Source organism: Trachurus trachurus (assembly GCF_905171665.1).
Source record: "Trachurus trachurus genome assembly, chromosome: 22".
In the NCBI taxonomy this organism is placed as follows: domain Eukaryota; kingdom Metazoa; phylum Chordata; class Actinopteri; order Carangiformes; family Carangidae; genus Trachurus; species Trachurus trachurus.
Window position 1 is genome coordinate 9,982,825 of NC_139907.1, and position 22,413 is coordinate 10,005,237.

Consider the following 22,413-nt stretch of genomic DNA (forward strand, 5'->3'; position numbering starts at 1 on the left):
GCATGCGTGCACTCCCCGGCGCGTTCGATTATAGAATGCGGCGTTGCCCAGGAGAGCGGCGTTCGGTTGAAGCCGATTGGTTGAAACGCACCGGTGGAATCAACGGACAACAAATCGAACACCCACCCAACGCTGCTGAATGAACCTGCCGCTTGTTGTTGGTTTGTTTCGTTGAGTCCTCTTCCCTATTCTGTCTAATGTTACCGCTGTGGCTTAATCATGTGATTTTTTTTCTTCCTTTCACTAATTTGTGACAGCTAGCGTCCGCATCTTTTAGTGACAATAAGTGCTTCAACTTAAAAAATGGGTGGTTTATCAGTCTTCTCGTTGCTTTTATCGATGCTGTTGATCGGCAAGAGCGAAACCAAATACGAACCAAATTGGAAATCGATCGATTCCAGACCTCTTCCCGAGTGGTACGACCAGGCCAAATTCGGGATCTTCATACACTGGGGTGTGTTTTCTGTCCCGAGCTTCGGCAGCGAGTGGTTCTGGTGAGTTTTTAATCTTTATTTATTTATTTTTCTAATTTCTAATGAAGTACAAGTCAATAAGGATGTGGGGCAGTTTCGGTTGTTTGAGTTCCGGAGCTTTCAGTCATGATCTTCATTTTCAGATGGAGCTGCACAATTATCATGGAATTTAAGATTAAAAACATTTTCTGAACTTGAATGAAACTTTAGTCCATCATCAAGGCTGTGGTGCAAATATGATGAAGTTCATGTGATATAGCCTAAAGCTCCAGAACAAAAGTACTGTAGTCCTGCTGGTGGGATCATCTTTGCTTTTAGATCAAGATGTCCCCAAAAGTGCTCAGAAATAAATGTAAATCTACAAATGCAAATATATAACTTGGGTAAAACCTGTCTGCCAACAAAGGTTTGACTGAAAGCTACTAAATATTGTTGTTATATAAAGTTTTGAGTTATGAGATGTTGGAGATTTTGAGATCCTCAACATTTCTTTCACTTTCTAGCAATAAACTATGATTATTTGATATACAGGAAACAATGGCCAGACGAAAGAACAGAAAGCTCATCTTCCTTTTGCCTGTTCGGCTTTTCTTTTCTGATCCAGGTGGTACTGGCAGAAGCAAAAACTGAAGCCATATGTGGACTTCATGCAGAGGAATTATCCTCCTGACTTTAAATATCAGGACTTTGCGCCACAGTTCACCGCCGAGTTCTTTGACGCCAAAGAATGGACGGACATCTTTGCCTCATCCGGAGCAAAGTACATCGTTCTGACTACAAAACACCATGAAGGTACAGTAGGCTACATAACTTCTTTATTGCTCAGTATATTTGGTTAAAGTGCAGGGTAAAGCACTATATAAAGGGCAGTATTGGAGCTTTTTATTGTTTTGTTTTTCAGGTTTCACATTGTGGGGCTCTAAAAACTCCTGGAACTGGAACGCAGTGGATGTTGGACCCAAACGAGACCTGGTGGATGAAGTGGCGAGTGCCCTCCGCGCTAACAGTGACCTACGCCTGGGCCTGTACCATTCCCTCTTTGAGTGGTTTAATCCACTCTATGAAGAAGATGCTGCCAACATCTTCACTACAAATTACTTTCCTACCAGTAAAACGCTCCCTGAGCTTTATGATCTTATTGTCAAGTACAGACCGGAGGTGCTGTGGTCTGACGGAGACGGAGACGCACCTGACACATACTGGAACAGCACAGGTTTCTTAGCCTGGCTTTATAATGACAGGTATAATAGACTTTCTTTTCCCTCCTAGTTGGTAAAAAGTGAACTCAACTAAATTTATGTTTTGTTTTCCACAGTCCGGTACGGGACACAGTGGTGACAAATGATCGGTGGGGTTATGGCTCCATATGCAACCATGGTGGATATTACACCTGTACCGATCGCTACCAGCCAGGACACCTGCTAAAACACAAATGGGAAAACTGCATGACCATTGACTCAAAGTCCTGGGGTTACAGGCGCAATGCTCCGCTCAGTGACTACATCGGCATAGAGCAGCTTGTGGCGGTGAGAGTTGGAAATCTCATTAACCTTTAAAATGTTTTTTTTTTATCATGTAACCAAACTGTTGACCTGCACATCTCCACATGAAACCCTGTTACTGTTTATTCCCAGTTTAGTTTAACAACATGCATGAGCAAATATTTTTTCCTTTCACTCATTTTATTTTCTCAGTCAGTTGGGCAATTAAATGTTAATGTATGTAAACTGATTTGTATGAGCAGCACACCCAAAAACTTTTAGTTCACTATTATCAAATAACCATTTAAGAAGCTGGTGGCATTTGTGCCAATTTGGTCTATTCAGTTTTATAAAACCTGTACTTGACGTTTACCTGCAGACGTTAGTGGAGACTGTGTCCTGTGGGGGAAACCTGCTCATGAACGTTGGTCCGACACACGACGGAAGAATCGCTCCGATCTATGAGGAGCGTCTGAGGCAGATGGGTCAGTGGCTGAAGGTGAACGGGGACGCCATCTACAACACGACGGCGTGGCGGGCTCAGAACGACAGCGTCACACCAAACATCTGGTGGGTTCTCATTTGTCTGATCTGCAGTGGCCAACGCTTCAGATCTATAAAGAATAATTGCACATTTTCATCAATAATTGGCGTTTTTTAAGGATTTACAACCATTTGTATATGATGGTTGGTTGGTTGGTTGGTTTAACTAACCACAATACGAATCTCTTGGACTTATTTTGTCATGAGTTCATACATTTCTGTAGTTTTGTGATTTGATGTCCTAGCTAATAGAGAATTATACACGTTGACATATAAATTTATTATTTGAAACTTAATTAATCGGCCTGTTTGTCAACAGGTACACTTATAAAGCACAAGAAAAGGCAATCTTCGCTGCTTTAATGGAGTGGCCCACTGATGGATCTGTGATTCTACATGAACCTGTGCTTACACAAGGACAGACTCAGGTAAGAGTGGAGATGTAAGAGCAATTCAAGGCAGTCAAGAATAAAAGACAGGCCTAACATTGGAAAGAAAATAAGAATAGATGACTACAGGATATATAGAATATCTACAAGGTAGCAGCAGATGAGTAAATATTGTTACAGTAAACATAAAGCAAATACAGCAGCGATTACATTGAGTAATAGATGTGTAAATATAGAAGCAGATGAATAGATCTGAAAATGCAGACCTATACAGGACCCAGTATAGCAGCCAATGAAAAATAATATAGTGTACACACTGGACTATTATCTTGCTGCAGATATATTGGTATTTGTATATGAAGCAGCTGCTCTGTACCAGGCACAGAAATACCACAGGGATGTTTGAGGCTATTTAGAGGTTTGTCCACCAGAGAGCACTGATACGTTCTCACCTGCAAAATCTCATCTTATCTGATTAAAAATAAACAGATCCAAGGAATGTGATCATTTTTCATGCTGCTGTGTATCTCACTGCTCAGCAGTTGTTGAAATAAATAATTACAATAGGATATTATACCAAATGCTTGTTCATCCAACTAACACTTTTAATTATTGACTGATGATTAATCTCACGTTGAAGAAGATGGGAGAAAAGCTGCTTGAAAATGAATTAGGGTAAATCCAAATATTTGAGTTTTGAGTATTAATTTTCTTGAATAATATACAAATAGTTTCAGATTGATTAAATATTGAGTTGTGCATTGTTGTATTGTAGCTCCATCATCTCCATCATGTTAGTGGTGAAAGAAATGACCCGGCCAGTATTTGATTAAAGGTTCAATACATCAGCAAACTGCTGCTGTGTCCAATAACCGCACTCCATCCTGTGGAAATGAGCTTGACTGGATGTTCATAGAGCAGCAGCTCTCCTCCTCTGTCAGCATGTCAACCTTGCTCCTGTCTTGCTTTTCTTTAGGTGGCGCTTCTCGGTCACGGGGCTGTGCGGTGGGAGCCTGTAGAGCCGAGCGGGCTGCGGGTTCTCCTGCCCCAGCTGTCCCTCAGCCAGATGCCATGCCAGTGGGCCTGGACACTGAAGCTGACAGGTGCCACTTAAAGGGAAACCAGATCACTCTAAGAGGAACAGACGGAGCTGGAGGCAGAGAGAAGAAACCGGGCAAACCAAGAGTTTTATGTTTGAATCACTGAACGCACCCTGTAATGTGAATTCAATTTTTTAAATTAATAATTGTTTTCTATTGTGCTAACTTTTATAATCAGCTTTTCAAATTCTACAAAATCTCTTTGTTGATTTTTTTGTTAGTTATTTGCACTATGTTTATGAAGACATCAGCACTGATGGCTGTAAAGGTCTTACGTTTTATGTATGAATGTTTCAATAAACTCAACGAAGCTTTCAAATCCTTTTCATGTCCTAATACAACACTTAAACAACACATTGTAACTCCAAGTATATCACACCCGTGTGAAATCAACCTGGGATGATAATTTTGATTTACATTGATCATTTTTATGTTATTTTGTTCTCAACACACTCTACTATATATTGAATAATGATTTTAAACTGCAATATTTCATTAATTGAGATCTAAGATGTGTTGTTTAACCTTTATTTTTTTGAGCAGTGTATATAAACACATGCAGAAATATAAAGAAAATGTATGCCGGGCTCGTGTGTGACCTTACAGTAAAAGAAAAGTCGTGATGTTATTATTTTTGATTGTTATCAGGTGAACCAATTGCACTCCTGCTCGTGCCTGAATTATCTCAGGTGATATCATGTGTGCCTCCAGCGCCCCCTGCCGTTCACACCTGTAACAGCGCCACAGCCGTGCAGGGTCATTTAAACGCTCGCTGACAACGGATCCCTGCACCCCTGCTGTGCACAGATGAGCCCGGACAGGACAACTGTATTCCCGCTCACGCGTCTGAACAATATCGCAGAGCTGGGGAGTCATGATCTGCATGTCGCACAGAGACCGGTAAGCCTCGATCAGCTGCTGCTACCGCTGCTGCTGCCGCTGCCGCTGCCTCGCACCACGACCACGACCACACCGCGGCCACACCGAGCCTTTTAGATCCGCCTTTGTGCACCTCCTCGTCGGTCAGCTGTAGGTGTATTTGTCACCTGAGATGGTTGAGTTCAGTGCAGGGCAGATCTCACTGTTGTGTCTGCTGCTCTCTGTTGCACGCCTTTAAGGTGGGAGGTCCCTGTTCTGCAAATGTTCCATGACGTGCAGATGGGGGGGTTTGCAAGGGGTTCTCACGTCCGTGCATTTCCCCCCTTCACTAGGCTATCCCCAGCGCATGCATGGCAGCTGATCCCCCGAACAACAACAACAAACAGACAGAGAGACAGACCCGAGGATGCAAATCATGTGTGGACAAATGCACAGCTGATCCGACATGCGGTAGAGCTGTCAGCTTTTTATGTGGGAGTGGGCGAGTTTAGCACATTTTGGACAATTATCCTCCGTTTAATTCAGTGTTGGTTGAATGGAGCTTAACAACCAAGTAAACCCTAAAGCTGGGAATATACACATGTATATGAGACATGTCATATACTGAACAAGTAGAGTTGTACCAAAGGATTTCAGTCTAAGGTTTTAAGAAATTTATAATTAACAGCAAACAAGACAGTGAGTGAACACTTGTGTTTTTCACACAAGTGTAGTGTAGCAGTGAATGGTTGTTTATGTTAATTTACAGATTTTATTCTTACTATAGAATAAACAAAATATCATAAAGATGCAAACATTTGATTAGTATGATTGTCCCCAGGTCCTAATAAGTTCACATGTTCAAACAAGTATATTGTCTTATTGCAGAGCAGTCAAATAAACCAAACTGTTATATTTTCTTGACAAACCTTTTGCTTTTATCACTTAAATGTGAGTGTGCTCATCAAAATTACCCAGAGGCAAAAGTTTTGTTTGGCCAAGCCTCAAATATTGAGTGTGCTATAGAAAGTCTAAGAAAATTCACATTGAAGGAGTTGGAGTAGGCAGTTTATTCATTTATGAGCGTTTTTGCTTAATAATATAGATTAATCAATTATCAACAGTTCTGACTAATTGTTTAAGCTGTAGTCTCATGTTATAGCCTACAGTACATAGTGCAGGAGCTGATCAGATTGCACTGTATCGATTTGCATAAAAATGTGACATTTTTCTACACTGTGAATGTAGGCTATATTGTCATAATTTGATCACAGCGCCCACAGACTTTTTTCTTTTTATACTGTATGTTTTTTAATGCTAATTCACAGTTTTAATGTGTATTAACGTGTCATCTGTCACTCTGCATGGTCGACGACGTGGCTGCAGCCCATTCTCTCCACTCATCTCTGCAGCCTTGGTGCTGTGATCAGTGGTGGTAGTAATTATATATGTAGACAGGAACCAAGAGGGGGGGGGGGGTGACTGTTACAGACGTTGGCATGGTTGCCACGGTTGCCATGGAAACACACAATCATGTCAGTTTATTTTCAGGTACTGCTGCGATAATGGCCTAAGTATTCGCCTGGTATGAGAGGAGATGGATAAATGAGACGAGGGTTAACTGATAGATGAGTGAATCAGGTGGAGTTTTTTTATTATTATTATTATTGATTAAAGATGCATGTGTAAGTGAGAAGTGGAGGGGATAGTGTGCGTGTGTGTGTGTGTGTGTGGGGGGGGGATTTAGGGCTTCTACAGTATTTAGTGGTGTTTGTATCAGATGATAGTTCAAACAACACTGATGAGTGTCCCCTGTAAGTGATATCTCAGTCAGCTATACTGTATGACAGCCACTACAGCCGGCAGGGAGGAAAACCTCATTCCTTCCATTCATAAACATCCCCCTCACCCCCCCACCCACCCTCTCTCACTCTCTATCTCCACCTCACACTGTTGTTCCCTCTGTCTCTCTCTCCTCCCATGTGTTTTACCACTAATAATATCATTAGAGAGGCCTGCTAGTAGTCGGGTGCATGTGTGGCATTCAATCACATGCAAATTTGTGGCAGATTTGAGCCGGTCAGCAGAGCGGTGGTGTAGCTTTAGATAGTGGAAATGCCAAGCAGTGTGGAACATCCTGGGGGACAGACCATTATATTTATAGAGACGGGCGACTTGACCTTCACTGCACATTGAGTATCAGCCATTTTAGTGCTGCTCCTCTAGATACTGAATCCAGCATAATGGATCTCAGCTGCAGTGCAGTTAGTTAGCTTCAACTTCATCTTCAGCTTGTTAGAGGCTATATCTAATAATAGCCTCTCTGCAATTCCATACTGTGGAGGGACTCTGTCAATACACAGTCTCTGCATTCACTGCTTTTTTGGCACACGGCAAGTTGCAGTATCCCAAAGGAAACACACTGTGAAATTACAGTTTTTCTGTGCAGGAGATATAAAGGCTTGCCATTTGGGGTAGGATATTGAACACGGAGGTGAAGTTCAACTGTAAGTCGTTACATAAGTTCAAAGCCTTTGTTCTGCTGTGTAAGCTTTATGTTAGGAGTAAGACCTCTGTTAAATATGCCTTGACCATAGTAAGCACAGCTGGTGCAAGCCCAAAGCCAAGGACTCCTATTCATAGAGGCACCCAGTTGTTCTCACCCATTGGCACAGAGTGAAACTGAGGAGGATCGTCAAAGCGGACAAAGTATTTATAGTTGTGTAAACCATAATGGGTTCAAAGGCCAAAGTTTCTCTACAAATGACACAGAGTGATGATAAATTGCATTTGAAATCAGGGCAAAAACTTGTTGTGCTTGTTTTGTTGAGAGCTACAAATTACGAGCGGACAAATTATAATAGAGATGTTTTTTGGCAAGACACTTTGTCAGCTGCTTTGGCGGGTATCCAGTCATCACTTATAATTAACCTCAAATACAGTTATTTGTCATATGATGTACCTGCAGCCAGTACAGGTGGTGCAGTCAAAGCTGCAGATGTTTTGTATGTAACTGCACCCGTAGAACAAAGATGTCGACACTGGACACAAAATGCCAAAGCAAAGAAATGTTGAATTCATAAGGAATAAAACATCCAGTGCATTCTGTCGGTTTGCCGACTTTAACGACTCTTTTCTACTTTCTACCTTTTCTACTAGTTGAGTTCATCTGCAGTAAGAGCCTCACTTTAATTTACAGGCAACAATTGAATGTTGCAAACAATCAAAGTGTGAGTTTATTTTAATGTTTTAACTGTATACAGTTTGCTTTTGGGTAGTTATGGCTGTTAATGAAATCACTGACAGAAATAATCATGAATATTTTTCTAAGTACAAGTAGAAAGCGGCAGAAAATAGGAATAATCAAGTAAAGTAAATGCACCTCAAAATACAGAATTTGAGTCAATAGATTTAGTTATTTCTTTTGGATGTTTCTCCACAGACATCAGTGATGAAGCATCACAAGATTTATAGATGCACCTCATTTACTGGCATCCAGCTATATGAAACAAAATAGCTCATGAAACTGAGACTACATAAACATAACACTGAGTATCTTTCTCAGACACTTTGTCATCCTTAATGTCAAATTAATGAAATTAATTAACTAAACATAAGACAATTTAACCAAGGTACATTTCCAGTTGTAAATACAAAAGATGCTTAATATAAAACAGTGTCAACCTAATGCAGAGGCTGTAATGGTACCATGTCACACTGATCTAATACATCTAATTCACAGGATGAGGTTTGCAGCTGCACATAATCTGCAGTATTGTCCTAGTTTTTCTTTTTTTTAATGACATCCTCATCACGACTCACTCCATTCACAAAGCAAAATCCTGTCGTGACGGGAAGAAAACTGGCTCTGAACAGGCTGTGGGTGTCTCAGAATTTGGAGAACATGTCTAATTTTTGCAGCAGCCACACGCTGCCTTTTCATTGAGTTCCTCTCAGTAACACACACACACACACACACACTCACTCACTCACACACTGAATAGCATCACGCTGTAGGAAATGTACATTCAGAGCTGCTGCACCATGTGATTAGTGTCATTCAAAGCGCCTGGCACTTCTTCATTTCTCCTCTGCTCCGCATATATTCACACACTCTGTCCAACAGATTTATATAGATAATAATAGGTGACGATACCTGAATGAATTTGTATCTTTATCCATGATCACACAATTCAAGGCTAAAATGACTGAATGTCGGGATGAATGGACTGCAGCTATCTAGAAAAGGTGATGTTTGGCTCTTTGCATCATGATATCCAGCTCCCCGCTTTGTGTGTAGTGTGAGGCAGCTGCTGCTGCGCTTTGAAACACAGCGAGAGAGAGGAAAAGCGTCCTTAAACGTGGGCTGTTGTGTAATCCCTCCCAGGGCCCCTTTGCTATTTTTGTGCCTGGGTCCGCACGTCACGGTTGGGTATTTTCTCTGGTGACTAGCTCGCATCAATAGATCTTCTAATGTACACCCAGTCAGCCAGCAGCTTCATGACTGATGGGACTTTACCTTGCTAATTTATTTCATTATTGTTACCGGGACATGAGGAGAATGGAGAAATGGAGTATGCAGCATGAGGAATGTCACATGTGACTGTGGATATGGGACAGGGGACTATTCAAATGTCAGGTTTGTATGAGGATTATGTTTGATATCTGAATGTCAGCTGCTGTATGAGCCGAGGCTTTTTCACCACCACCACCCCCCCTCATCATCAGACCTGTGTGTGCTATATGTCATTCTGATCACGGTGGGAGCTGCTGCTGACTGATTCTGCATGCTATGTGCTTGTGTTGCTGTTAGTGTACCACAGGGGGGGTTTTACCATTCAGCCTCTGTGAAGCCGGTCATCTCCTTATGATATTTATGGATTTGTTGTCAGCATGAGGCTTCATGCCTGTTCCCTTTAATGGCCAACTTAGCCTCTAATGATGTAATGCAGCAGTGTAACGATGCTCTCTACAGCCAGCATTTGTTTGCTCATTGTCCTCTCTGGATCTGTATCTCTATCTCCCCTCGCTCCGTGTCTCTCTCATGTGTAAATCAGTCGGGGATGTGCCCCTCGGTTGTCGGGCTGTTCAAATAAACGTCTCTCATTAAGTCGGTTCTCCATCCACGCGGACATACTGTACCACAGTCAGCCCACAGTCGTCCCGAAACACACCTACTGCCACCCACCTGCCTCCTGTTGTTGCACGTCATTGCTGCCGTGTCATATATTTTCGTATAGGTTAGTGCTTGTTGCCGGGAGAGACAGTGAGATTTGCAGTGAAGTGAGTTCTTTTTCTTTTTTTTTTGCGTGGTACAGTCTTTGTGCTATAAAAGTCTGAATCTGCTGAGACTTGTCAATGAGACTCTGAATATGTCGGCTCTGTTCCCTCTCTATCGTGCTTAGTTCAAAGGTATGCATTGTTTCTGAGGGTCTTATCTCGCTGTCACTCTGCACCCATATTCCCCTTCCCCTCTGCTCGTGCCTCACAGAGGATGGAAACTAAGCAATGAGGTCAGACTGACCTTGAAAGGGAGCTCCCTACCAGGCCTCTGAATGTTGTTACCCCCGGGCACCCCACTTAGTTTACCTCTGTAAACCTCCCCGTTGAAACATGGATCATTCCAATGTGAGGCAGCCCCCCCTTCGCCATCATTCATACAGTATGCCTTCGTTATTTCTTTCTCTCTCTATCCTGCTGCCTCAAATGTGGCTGAACGCAGAGCTACTGAACCATAAACAGACAAAAAAAAGAGGCAAATGGGCATTTATATATATAAAAATGAATAGAAAGGGGGAGATAATCATCCTAACAGCTGCATCTCTCAGCATCTCGAGTCACCTTGGATTCATATCCTCTGGTTTATGCCAGAGTGTGTGGTGTGCTAACAAAGAAAGAGAGGGAGTGAGAGAAAGAGAGTGAGAGTCGGAGGATGTCCTAATTAAGGGGAACTCAGAGGGTTTGAACCAGATAATCTTACATAACCTCGTTAGGGAGGACACAGCATTTGATACTGAGAAGATGGAAACGACGTGCCCTCAGAGACCCAGCCCCCCCGGTATGAAATGAAAGTGTAGTGGCAAAAACCAATTCACTTTAACCACGGGGATGATGATGATCTCTCTTGGCTGGAGTCTGGCAAGTGTATGTACAGTAACAGTATGTGGTCCTGTGCGGCTCAGTGTGGAGATGATGACACCGGTGCTTCAGACAGGTTAAAGGGGTTTGAATCCCACAAGAGGCAAATGAACCTGGATTTTTTATGATACGATACGACCGACCACTAAATAAAACAGCTGCTGAAACAGTTACTGGATGTTATGGTATTTAGAGATCACATCAGAAAGACAGGAAGAGACATCACACTTCTGCCAAACTACTGTCAGTGTGCTGGCATGCATTGACCCACATACCTACCATGCTCATATGTCCTTTAGTTTCAAATATTTTTATATTTTGTTGTTCTAACACTATGAACAACCTATCCAGGGATGGGAGCTATAATTTGGCTTTGCCTATGAATTCAGTGGTATGTGGCATTAGTTTATGCTTTAGGCTTGCCTCTATATAAACATACTGTATATAATAAATATTGACAGGATGTGAACAGGTGGTACAGAAAGTGGATAGTTAAATCTCTGGTATATGGCAGAATGGAGTAAAATACATGGGCGGAGTGTTTTTTATTTCCCATTTTTCACAGCTAAACTTAGTATACTGAACATCTGTAGCAAACACCCACAATGCAAAGTTTTCAAAATATATCAAGACAGGTTGGGTTCCTACAGCCCCACTCTGAAAGGCATGTTATTGATTACAGTAACTCATTTACACATATTTGTGCTTTTAGGAAACATTCACATGAAATTGATATTTCATGTAAAGAAAAATTAGATGGAGCTGCGATGATGAGATTTCCATTCAGCTCTCGCACATGCACACACAAACACGCACACACCCCACCACACTCAAAATAAACATACACACATGTCCAGGCATTCATACTACAGTATTGGCATGTATCTTAAATACCCACATGCACTCACATCTCAGCACGTCCACAGGGCTTCAGGAAACTTGGGGTATCTGCCAGGGTCGACACCACGAGGCACCTTAGGGGCTTTAGAGGCCGATTTAGAGACAGATTTTTCCCACTCCTGCTGTGATGGAGCTCATTATGAATTTTATACTCCAGTTTTATTAGGAGGACTTTTGGGAAACAGCCTTGAAGAGCTCTCACTCTCTAAAAGTGGATTTTCACTTAGATTTTCTTTTTGCACTCGACAACCGATTGTTGAGGATTTGAACCTCCTTCTCATTTTTCATCATTATCTCCTGCCAATGTATATTTTAACAGCTCATTCATCTGAATTTGCACTGTCTAATTTTCAACTCTGTCTTATTTCTTTCAGATGACCCTTCCCTGCAATCAATTCACATGTATGTTAATATCTCTACGGTTACATAACAGATATTGTCCTTGAAAATCGATCCCAAAGAAAGTGACATTGGATTCATGGAGTCACTTGAAACTACTGCAGGGGTGAAAAGCTCCACAGAGGGTCAGGACAGAAATGTTGCACAGAAAAAATGCACATCGGAGGCTGCACAGTCTAGGAGGAGTTCATCGGTCGAACTGGAAGGCAAGGGGTGGCAGCAACAACTGCAAGAAGGTCAGAGCCGAGACACATGTGGTTTCAAAGAAATGTCTGACTCAGGGAAATCACTGCAGTTAGAAGATCAGCACTCCCAAACTCAGTCCACAAGCCATCCAGACTATGAGGTGTCTTATCCACTGCAGTCCACAAAACCTTTTCCCATTGGCAGACAGAAAGCTGTAGCTCAGTTAGTTTCTGCACAGTCCCCAGGACCTGCATCTCACAGGAAGTCCCCCAGTTCACCTGAAGTCCAACAACTTTCAGGGATGGATCAGCTGTCGGAGGCTGTGTGTAAGGTGGAGCAGAAACCACAAAAGCCTGGGAAGTATGTTTGCGATTACTGTGGAAGGGCATGTGCCAAACCCAGCGTGCTTAAGAAACATATTCGCTCACACACCGGGGAACGGCCCTATCCATGTGTCCCCTGTGGATTCTCCTTCAAAACCAAAAGTAATTTATACAAACACAGAAAGTCTCACGCTCACTCAGTCAAAGCTGGAACAGTGCCATTCTCAGAACTTGGTTCTTACAATGCCAACACCGACCAGGGGTCTTTTGAAGGGGAAGGAGAGTTATTCTCTGATGCTGAGCAAAGCACGGACACGGACGAGGACACTCTTAACGACCCGCTGCTGCTGCTGGACTCTCCAGTGGAGGGATCAGATAACACTGCTGTAAAAGTACTAAATCTCATTGCTCAGAAAAAGGGAGCCACGTCGATGTCAGCTCAGGATGGTTCATCCCAGCCCCAAGAAATCAATGCACCTCCTGCTGCTGCTGAGGCTAGCCGTGCAATTCAATCTTGCACGATCAAACAGAGGCTCGCACTTCGTTTGTCTGAAAAAAGAAGCAGCGACTCTGACCACAACCTGTCCCTTCCGAGTCAGTCGAGCAAGGGCAGCACGGACTCCGGCTACTTCTCGCGCTCCGAGAGTGCCGAGCACCAGACCGGCCCTCCGAACACCAACGCAAAGTCCTATCAAGAGATCATGTTTGGGAAGTGTTACAGGCCGAGCCCCAAGCAGGCGACAGCTTTTGTGGCCTGCAGCGCAGACTCGAGTGAATACACTGGTCATCGTTCAGAAAAGGGCGTTTCCCGTGTTTTCACTCAGGAGAAAGACACCGTTGAGTCAATCAAAATAAACACCAAGTCATTCACGAGGGAGGAGGTGAAAGAACCCCTGTTAGATGCTGACATGGGGCCTCTGATCAGGAGCAACTCCATGCCAACGTCCTCAGCAGTGTGTCTGACTATGCCTCAAGCCCTCAGGGGCAGCCACTCGTTTGATGAGAGAGCAAGCACAGGAGGCATGAGGAGACTCAGGCGGCAAGCTGCTTTCGAGCTCTCCACACACGATGGGCACGGAGATACTGACAGCCATGGAAAGATGAGCGAGTGTGGCATTTCACCCTCAGGACTGGAGATGGAAAATTACCCCTCTGTGGCGTCTAATATGAGCCATCAGAGACATGCAATGGAATTGGCAACACGGAAGCGTCGGAAAGAGAAGAGGGAAGAGGAGGATTTTCCCAGTCAGTATGAGATCCATCACGAACAGTGTGAAGATATGTTTGATGCGAGCAAGGACTACGATTCAAAACAAGCTGCTTTGGGCATTTTGGCTTTAGGGAAAGGACATTGTTCAAGTATGTTAACACAGATGGACAGGTGTGATATGGACATATCTATGAGCCCTGAAATATCTGGCCGTAAAACCTTAGGGAATGTAATTTCAGTTATCCAACATACAAACTCAATAAACAGGCCTCACTCTGAACAGCCAGACTCTTATAAGTATCATGGACAGAGGCAGGAAGGTATTTCTTCATTTCAAGTTATGGAGGCAAGTGATTCATTCGAGATGGAGAGGAGTGATAGACTACGGCAATCATTTCAAATGGGCCCGAAACTTGTGCGGCAGCCGAACATACAAGTCCCGGAGATCAGGGTCACAGTCGAGCCCGACAGTCCAGAGAAAGCTCCTGAGGTGCAGGCGAAGGAGCCCGAGAAGCACGTGGAGGAGTTTCAGTGGCCTCAGAGGAGCGAAACTTTAGCACAATTCCCTCCAGAGAAACTCCCACCAAAGAAGAAACGGCTACGCTTAGCCGAAATCGAGCACTCCTCTGGTGAATCTAGTTTCGAGTCCGCCTGCACCAGTCTCTCCCGTAGCCCGAGCCAAGACAGCAACTTATCTTATAGCTCCACCTTCTCCTTTGACAGGGAGGAGAGCTTGAAGTCTGTCTCTCCAGCCAGGCAGGATGAATTTGGCAAACCACTGGAGCTCTTGGCTGTGCCAGGGAGTGGGCACTCCCTCTCTGTGCTCAACCAGCGTCAACAGCATGAAATGAGACGCTCCTCCTCAGAGCAGGCGCCGTGTAACTTGCGCAAGGAGTTCCCAGAGGTACGCAGCATATCATTTGACTATGGCAGCCTTTCTCCAACATCCAAAGTTAGACACGTGGACATCAGCGGTGGTCTCTCCGCTGTGAAGGAGAGAAGGAGGGCAAACTTGGTGCGTCAGGAGTCATTGAATATGGACACTGAAGTAACACAAGTTCCATCACAAGTGTTTCCGCAGTATCTCAGCAGCACCCCCCCTCCATTCACAGCACTCGCTGTTCTGCCGCAGACTTTGCCAATATTTTCCACTGGGAATACATTTCCCCAGCAGTCACATCCCAGCCTGTTAGTTCCTGTAAGAATACAGACTCAAGTGCCATCCTATGGCAGTATCACATACACCTCAGTATCACAGATTTTTGACAATCAGTACGACAGTGTTAGCTGCACCACAGTCACCACTCAACATCAAACGCGCTTGTCTGGAAATCTTGAGTCTCATAATCCAGTTGGTTATTCCAGGCCGGCCTCAACACACACCCTCGACGTTGAGGCCCTTGATTTGTCATCAGCTAAACTCAAGACAGGCATCCCACTCTCTCTGACATCTCGAACCATCTCAACCACTAACGCCTCCAGCGGAGGTGCGAACAAACGGATGCTATCCCCTGCCAGCAGCTTGGACCTCTTCATGGAGGTCAAGCAGCAAAAACGTGTGAAAGAGGAGAGAATGTTTGGACAGATTGTGGAGGAACTGAGCGCTGTGGAGTTGGGAAAATGTAATTTAAGTGAAGAGAAGGGCCAAAGGTCGGAGATACAGGGTGCATCCACACCTGACTCGCAGAGGAGTAAATTTATTACACTCCAGCAAAAAGTGACAGAGGCCACTGACCACGGCGGTGAGTCTGCTATGGAAAGTAGCTCCCTGGAAACCAGCTCGCCTCCCTACCCCATGATATCAGTCAGAGAAATGAAAGAAGTTGGCATGGACAAACGAGTGCAGATGGATATGGTGACACAGCTGGTTACCAGTCAAGACGTCATGATCTCAGACACCGAGCATTCAAGACAGTTATCTCAGTTTCCAAGTCTTCGCACGACGACAGGTGTGAGCTGGTGTTACCTTAACTACACCAAACCAAACTGCTCTCACGGCAGCTCCTCTTTATCCTCTGTCTACACCACCTGGTGTGTGAGTTCCCACAACCCAAACCCTCTTGAGCTGAGCACGAGTTCTGCTCTGGCTCTGCTGCGATCCAAACAGAGGGGAGACAAGGTTATATACACTGTGGCAGCCATGTGTCAGCCCGGCACCGGGAAACTGGTCTCATCCCTCATCCTGTGGAGGCAGACCATGGAACAGGTGAGAAAACCACACCGTCTCTGCATTACCTCCATAAAGCATGTAACTGCCATAACATTAGTCTTAGCTAATATCACCAGTGCCTATAAAGGCAATCTATTTATAAACCACATACTTACAATCAAGCTGCACTGGGCATTGTTCCACCTCCATGTCTGGAAGTGATAACTGTTGGAAATTGAACGACCTTATTACCCAGAAGTTCAAACGGCACACTACGAATCTATTGGCAGAAGCTTTGGTCACCATTGGCAAGTGAAGGGGCATTTGTCCACTACTGGTTGTAACGTTAGAGCTTTGATTCAGTTGAGTGCTGCATTTACTGTTCACCACAAAAGCGAAAATACCACACACCAAATCCTTATTCAGGTAAACAGCACACACTATGAAGTCTCAATCTTGCCAGTGGGATGCTGTTAGGCTGATAAATTGGGTGAACTCTGATATAAACATCATGCTTACCATAAAAAAAAAAATCTTTGCAAATCAACAGAATATGTGAGTTAGTACTGACCTTTCCCCCTGCAGCAGCAGCAGCACAATGCATGTTTGCAAAACATGCTGTGTAATACCATGTGTGACATACAATATTGCAAGCATCACGTTACGTTGTCGATACTGCGTCCACTTAAAATGGTTGTTAACAAAATATTTATTCGTCTGATTCAGCTGCAGAGGAAACCGGAGCCCAAAGAGGTGGACGTCACCTACGGGAAGAAGGTGAAAGACATTGGCTGCAGAGTGAAAACGGCCAAGGAGGAGTGGAAAGAGAGGGAGGCTTCCACAGCGCAAACAGTGCCAACACGTATTAAGATCTTCGAGGGAGGGTCAGTCAAGATATTAGTTATCATAACACTTGTCATTTCTGCTGACAGCAAATATAGCAGCTATATTAGGGTGTTAGAGCATGTACTATCTAAAGCTTTTACTGTTCTTACCTTTTTAGCTTGTGCTTCTTCATTAAGGTTTAGATTGTGTGTGTTTTAGGTACAAGTCCAATGAAGACTATGTGTATGTCAGAGGTCGAGGCCGGGGGAAATACATTTGTGAGGAGTGTGGTATTCGCTGTAAGAAGCCAAGCATGCTGAAAAAACACATCCGGACCCACACAGATGTGCGACCGTACATTTGCAGGGTCTGCAACTTTGCTTTTAAAACTAAAGGTGGGTGTGTCGTACAGGCTTATAGGAAAATGACTGTAGAGATGATCAGAGAAAATGCTATGTTTTATACATAAGAAATGGCTGTCAGCATTTATTCTGATTATTAAAACTGAGTGGAAATCCGCTAAAAATAACTTATTGGTATAAAAATGTGCGAAAAATCTAGATTTAAAAATAGTGTGCAGCATCAGCAAAAGCACTGAGGTCTGTGCTCTTTAGAAATACTACAATACAATGCAAAATCAGCAACTCTGATGCACTCAGTCATCTCCCCACTTTTTCTTTTAACTCTAGTGTGGGAGAGAGTTGGAGCTGGTTTTTATCAAATGAGCCAGTTTTGGGTGTGGGGACATAAAATTCAGATGAAAATCTGTCCATGCAAATCTTCTGCCTTTAAAAAATTTACACAGTTTTGAAAATTGGTAATAACCTAATCTGTTATTTCTCTTATCCTTCTACAGGAAACCTGACTAAACATATGAAGTCAAAGGCGCACATGAAGAAATGTCTCGAACTGGGAGTGTCAGTGACAATGGATGATACAGAGATACAGGAACATGGTAAGAAACTGGCACATGTAATATTCTTTTATGTGAACTACACTAAAATAACTCCCAACAACTAAACGGATGCTTTTCTCTTTTAAAGTTGATGACATCCAGCAAGAGTCAAAGACAGAAGTGACGGTCTCAACCAAACATCAGTTCTCAGACGCAGATGAGTCCGACGGCATGGACGAAGAAGCTGACGAGATTGACGAAGACGAGGATGAGGACGATGAATATGAAGGCGACTCCACTCCAAAGTTGCGCTCAAGAAGTACAAGTCCTCAGCCGTGTGGAGTTACTTCTCTGTCGGTCACAGCCACCGCTGCTCTCCATGGCTGCTCCCTCAGCTCCCTGCCCGGCACCGACGTCCGCCATCAGCCGTGTGTCAGGCGGACGGGCTCGGACCATCGACCCGCCCTCGCCGCCGACCAGAGAGAGAAGTCTGTGGATGAAGACTCCTTGACCATGCTGTCTCCAGACCAGGCCAGCTTCCTGTTTGACCCTTACTCCTCTTGTCTGCTCTCACCTGGCTGGGAGTCTCCCATCAGGGAGCCCTCCCCTTCACGTCTGCGTTACCCGTCCCCGCGGCGAGAGCTCTCCCCTCGAGGTCGCTCCTCTCCTAGATGGGACACCTCCCCTCTGAGGCCCAGCTCGCCCGGCTTCTCGCCCATTCAGCACCTCTCCATGGTCTCGATTGAGCGACCCATGTCTCCTGGATCGGAGCTGGCTGGAAAGCGAGAATCGTCCATGAGAGGCCGGAACAGGGTCGTGCTGAGAGCCGTTTCTCCACGGAGAGGCTCGCACCAACACAAAGGCAGCGGTGATAAAACCAGACACCAAGCGAAGATGGAGATGGCTCAACAACAAGGCGCCTTTGAAATGGAAATGGTATGTAGCCTCATGCAGTGTGCACCCAGTGAATCTGAACCTCTGCCAAAGAGGTAGTTTTGTAAAACCTTGTCTATGCATTTATGATTAAATAGACAGTGGTGGACAAACATTGTGATTCCCCGAGCCTCGAGGTAATGCAATTAAAAACCTGGCAATTATGTCTCATAATTTTATTCTCTTAAATTGAAATGACAAATTTAGGAGATTATTCATTTGTGCGAGAAGTATGACATTTTGTGTTTCTCACATTTCCGCTTTTGTTCCAACTGTAATATATTTTCACATGAGAAATGATCTTGGCACTGCTGAAGCTGCTGGTAACGCTGCCAACATGTCATTTCAGGATCAAAGGAGCAGCTTGGCTTCTACTCTGCCTGGTGCTGCCAGTTCTCATCACCAGAACATCCTCAGCCACCTCCCTCTGCACTCCCAGCAGCAGGCCCACAGTTTGCTCCCCGTTGTTCCCGTCGGAGGGCTCCAGATGTTGCACTCCCCGCCTTCCCCCGGCACTGATGTCACCCCTTCCTCGGCGCCGAGCCCCCAGAGCAGCGAGGGCCAGCGGAGCAGCAGCAGCAGAGACGGATCTGTCCACGGGCTGGAGACAGGAGCAGAGGACATCAGAGGCCAGAACCAGCTGTCCTCCCATCATGCCGCTCAGGAGAAAAGCCTCATTCCCGGCGTCAGGGACAACAGGCAGGAGGAGAACGTGCAAACCTGCTTGAAAGCCATTGCCTCGCTGAAGATCACCACAGAAGACCCTCATTAAGACCCTCTTTTCTGTATCCATGATCTGATCCAGGAACAGACACCCTCCCCCGCTACACCTGCAACCTTGTCGTCCTCAGCCCTTTAGGCACATAACCTCATCTTTATCCAATTAGAGGCAATATAATAACACTTCCTCTGGTCTTGCACATACCCCAGACAGCTCCTTTTAAATCTGAGTGGAGGTCAAACCTTCACAGTGAAGAAGAAAAACCGTCCTGTCTGATGTGCTCTTTTCTTCAGAGACTCTGAAACGGTTGGATGAGCAGCAGGATATTTTGCAGGGTGGAGAATCATTATTGGGTGCAGGTGCAATATGGAAAGATATTATGCTAATATGCCTTTGTTTGACATAAGTAGTTTGCGTACAATTGCACATAAATTATATTTATGGATTCTGTACAAATGTCCTTAACATATACTCCTTCTTAGATGCATACAAACAGTGTATTTTACTGTATGTGTACTTTGAAAATAGACTGTTGTTTAATGTAATCATATCAAGGTGTGATGCAGTAGTGCAGTAAATAAAGACTATTTATAAGGGGAAAAGTATGTGTATTATGAACCAGTCTGACCAAATTTTAAGTAGACGCTTCTTGTGCAGTTTGGTGCTTCTAATCAAGCGGCAAGGGTCTGTGCCTTTTTTTTTCTTTTGCTTTTCATCATTTCTTTACCAGGAGGTTTTTGAATAAGGAAAAATGTCGAGGTCCTCTTTATTCAGTCGGAGAGTTTGCTCGAAGGAGGGAGCTTTTTCTTTCTTTCTTTATTTATTTCTTTGTCCTGTCAGTTCTTCTGACAGATGGATGCAGCTTGATTTATGTGAAACAATCTTAAAAAATATTTCTTATGTTGCATTTTTTCTTAATGTTGTGATTTCTATCTTGGTAAAAATGCATGGGATTTGCTATTGCACAAAATAGAGGAAGTTAATATGTAATTATGAATACTGTAAGATGTATTTATATATTAGAACGTAAGCACTTATTGATACTGGTAAATATTTGACTACTATTTATATGGTATATCTGTACTTATGCAGCAGTGATGCAGTTATGCAGTGAGCCACGTTGGCAATGCTTTTGATCTCATGTCTTTGCTTTGATTAAAACAGACAGCTTTTTTCTCTCTTATACAGATGACCATAAGCATTTTATGAGTTTTGACGATGCACTTTCATCCTTTCATCTTTGATGTTAAACTGACTCGGGTCAGTGTGGATATTTGGGAGAGTAAAACGTGTTATGTTCTCTTGTGGTTTTGAAACATTCCAGTTGTTTTTCACATTTCTCATTGTGTGAAACATGTTGCACACAAAATTCAAGGGGCTATGATGATCAGTCAATAGTACGTTTTCTTGCGCTTTCAAGTGTAACTGGATTAAAATCGATATCACTTACTGTAAGAATTACTAAAGTAATGATGTTATCAGCGTGAGTTGGTCGACTATTACTGTGCTTCAGCTCAAAATGTAAGTAATCATTCACCAAATGCATTACTTCTTCTCTGTGTATATATACGTGTATTTTTATGATTTAAACTATTTTTGCAGTGTTGAATTCTGAAAACTTTTTATGTGGATTGTTTATATCTCTTTAAGAGGTAAAATGTCTGCAGTTGACATACAGTATATCAGAAGTTTAATGAAGGTGAAAGTAGCACAGTGTTGATGGCTAAACACCGTGTCTCATCTTTAAAAACAAAACAAAAACAAGTGTATCTTTAAGTGGTTATGTTACCAGTTTGAGAATGGATTTCAAAATCAGAAAACACTTTGTTCACTCATGTTTACATAAAAAAAACCTTTTGTTTTTTTTGTTTGTTTTTTTAAAAAAAAAGGTGCACTGCTTTAATTTTGCGTTTCCCTTTCTGAAGATGTATGTAGCTTTGATTTCATGGTTCTGTAACTTTATTTGTCGTGATAACGGTGCAGAATGCTCATAAAATGTGAAGGGAAAGTGAAGCCTTTTATTTGCTTTGGCATACATATGTATTCAGATAGTGTTTGTGTTTTGTTTTTATTGTGTATTCATATTTACTGAACTGCATTGTGCCTCTCATGTCTATGAAATTCCCTGTAAAACACACAGAGGACAAATCATTTTACCTCTCAGCTAAGATTTTTTGAGGGTAAAACCTCAGTAGCCAATTTGTTGTTTAGCTATCTGCATCAAAAGTGGTTAGTCAGGATGGAGTGCCTCTTTTATGCTATGGGGAATTTATTGTTTGGTGCTCTACTTTTTCAAATTAAATCCAAAATTGTTTTAAAAGAATATACTTCTAACCCAAGGATGTGTGTTGCAGCTTATTTCACCTTCTTTACCTTTCGTCTTGCACAGTTCACGACTGTTTAAATCGGTGCACACGAGGAAGAGTTTTCAGATGAAATCAGTCACATTTTTATCTTGTGGGGGGGGGGGGGGGGGGGGGGGGGATCTCTAGAGTGAAAAATTGGAGGGACACCAACCAGTGACATCCTGTGGTGAAAAATGATTACTGCAGTCATAACATGGAACAAGAAAAATAAATGAATGCTTCCAAAAATAGTTCTCACCTTGTGGATAATATTCAACCGCTTGCAGGTTGTACTTTACCGCATCAAATCCAAACCCACTGTGAATCCGTGGCACGTACAGTGTGCTGCGCTCTAACTAAGCACGAGATGTGTTAAGCATTTATTAAGTGAGGAAATGACTGTGATCTTTGAACGCATTATACCAGCACTGACGCTCTTCTTGGGGTTGGGGAGGAGGTCTGTTCTAATTCTGGCCAATCAGAGAGATGGTTCATTTTTTTCCTCTGCTGCTCAGTGACTCGGCCTGTCAGGCCCATTTGTTAGA

General features: G+C 43.4%; 2 protein-coding genes across 2 annotated transcripts; both read left to right on the forward strand.

The window, feature by feature from the left end:
* The first annotated feature begins 153 nt into the window (after positions 1–153).
* fuca2 (alpha-L-fucosidase 2) lies at positions 154–4,298 on the forward strand. Its single transcript, XM_083998011.1, has 7 exons — positions 154–494; positions 1,078–1,265; positions 1,375–1,714; positions 1,789–1,999; positions 2,334–2,524; positions 2,817–2,925; positions 3,863–4,298. The coding sequence occupies exons 1-7, from the start codon at positions 304–306 to the stop codon at positions 3,998–4,000; spliced, it is 1,368 nt and encodes a 455-aa protein (XP_083854137.1). The 5' UTR covers positions 154–303; the 3' UTR covers positions 4,001–4,298.
* Positions 4,299–9,312: 5,014 nt separating this feature from the next.
* hivep2b (HIVEP zinc finger 2b) lies at positions 9,313–21,798 on the forward strand. Its single transcript, XM_083998172.1, has 7 exons — positions 9,313–9,483; positions 12,257–16,206; positions 16,876–17,033; positions 17,194–17,369; positions 17,831–17,929; positions 18,018–18,805; positions 19,152–21,798. The coding sequence occupies exons 2-7, from the start codon at positions 12,361–12,363 to the stop codon at positions 19,572–19,574; spliced, it is 5,490 nt and encodes a 1,829-aa protein (XP_083854298.1). The 5' UTR covers positions 9,313–9,483; positions 12,257–12,360; the 3' UTR covers positions 19,575–21,798.
* The last annotated feature ends 615 nt before the right edge of the window (positions 21,799–22,413 follow it).

Excerpts from the sequence above, each read along its gene's own strand:
- hivep2b (XM_083998172.1), top strand. The coding sequence starts at position 12,361 with ATGGAGTCACTTGAAACTACTGCAGGGGTGAAAAGCTCCACAGAGGGT. Across the intron at positions 16,207-16,875 it reads GGAGGCAGACCATGGAACAG|CTGCAGAGGAAACCGGAGCC; the intron begins GTGAGAAAACCA and ends CGTCTGATTCAG. Across the intron at positions 17,034-17,193 it reads ATTAAGATCTTCGAGGGAGG|GTACAAGTCCAATGAAGACT; the intron begins GTCAGTCAAGAT and ends TGTGTGTTTTAG.
- fuca2 (XM_083998011.1), top strand. The coding sequence starts at position 304 with ATGGGTGGTTTATCAGTCTTCTCGTTGCTTTTATCGATGCTGTTGATC. Across the intron at positions 1,715-1,788 it reads GCCTGGCTTTATAATGACAG|TCCGGTACGGGACACAGTGG; the intron begins GTATAATAGACT and ends TGTTTTCCACAG. Across the intron at positions 2,525-2,816 it reads AGCGTCACACCAAACATCTG|GTACACTTATAAAGCACAAG; the intron begins GTGGGTTCTCAT and ends GTTTGTCAACAG.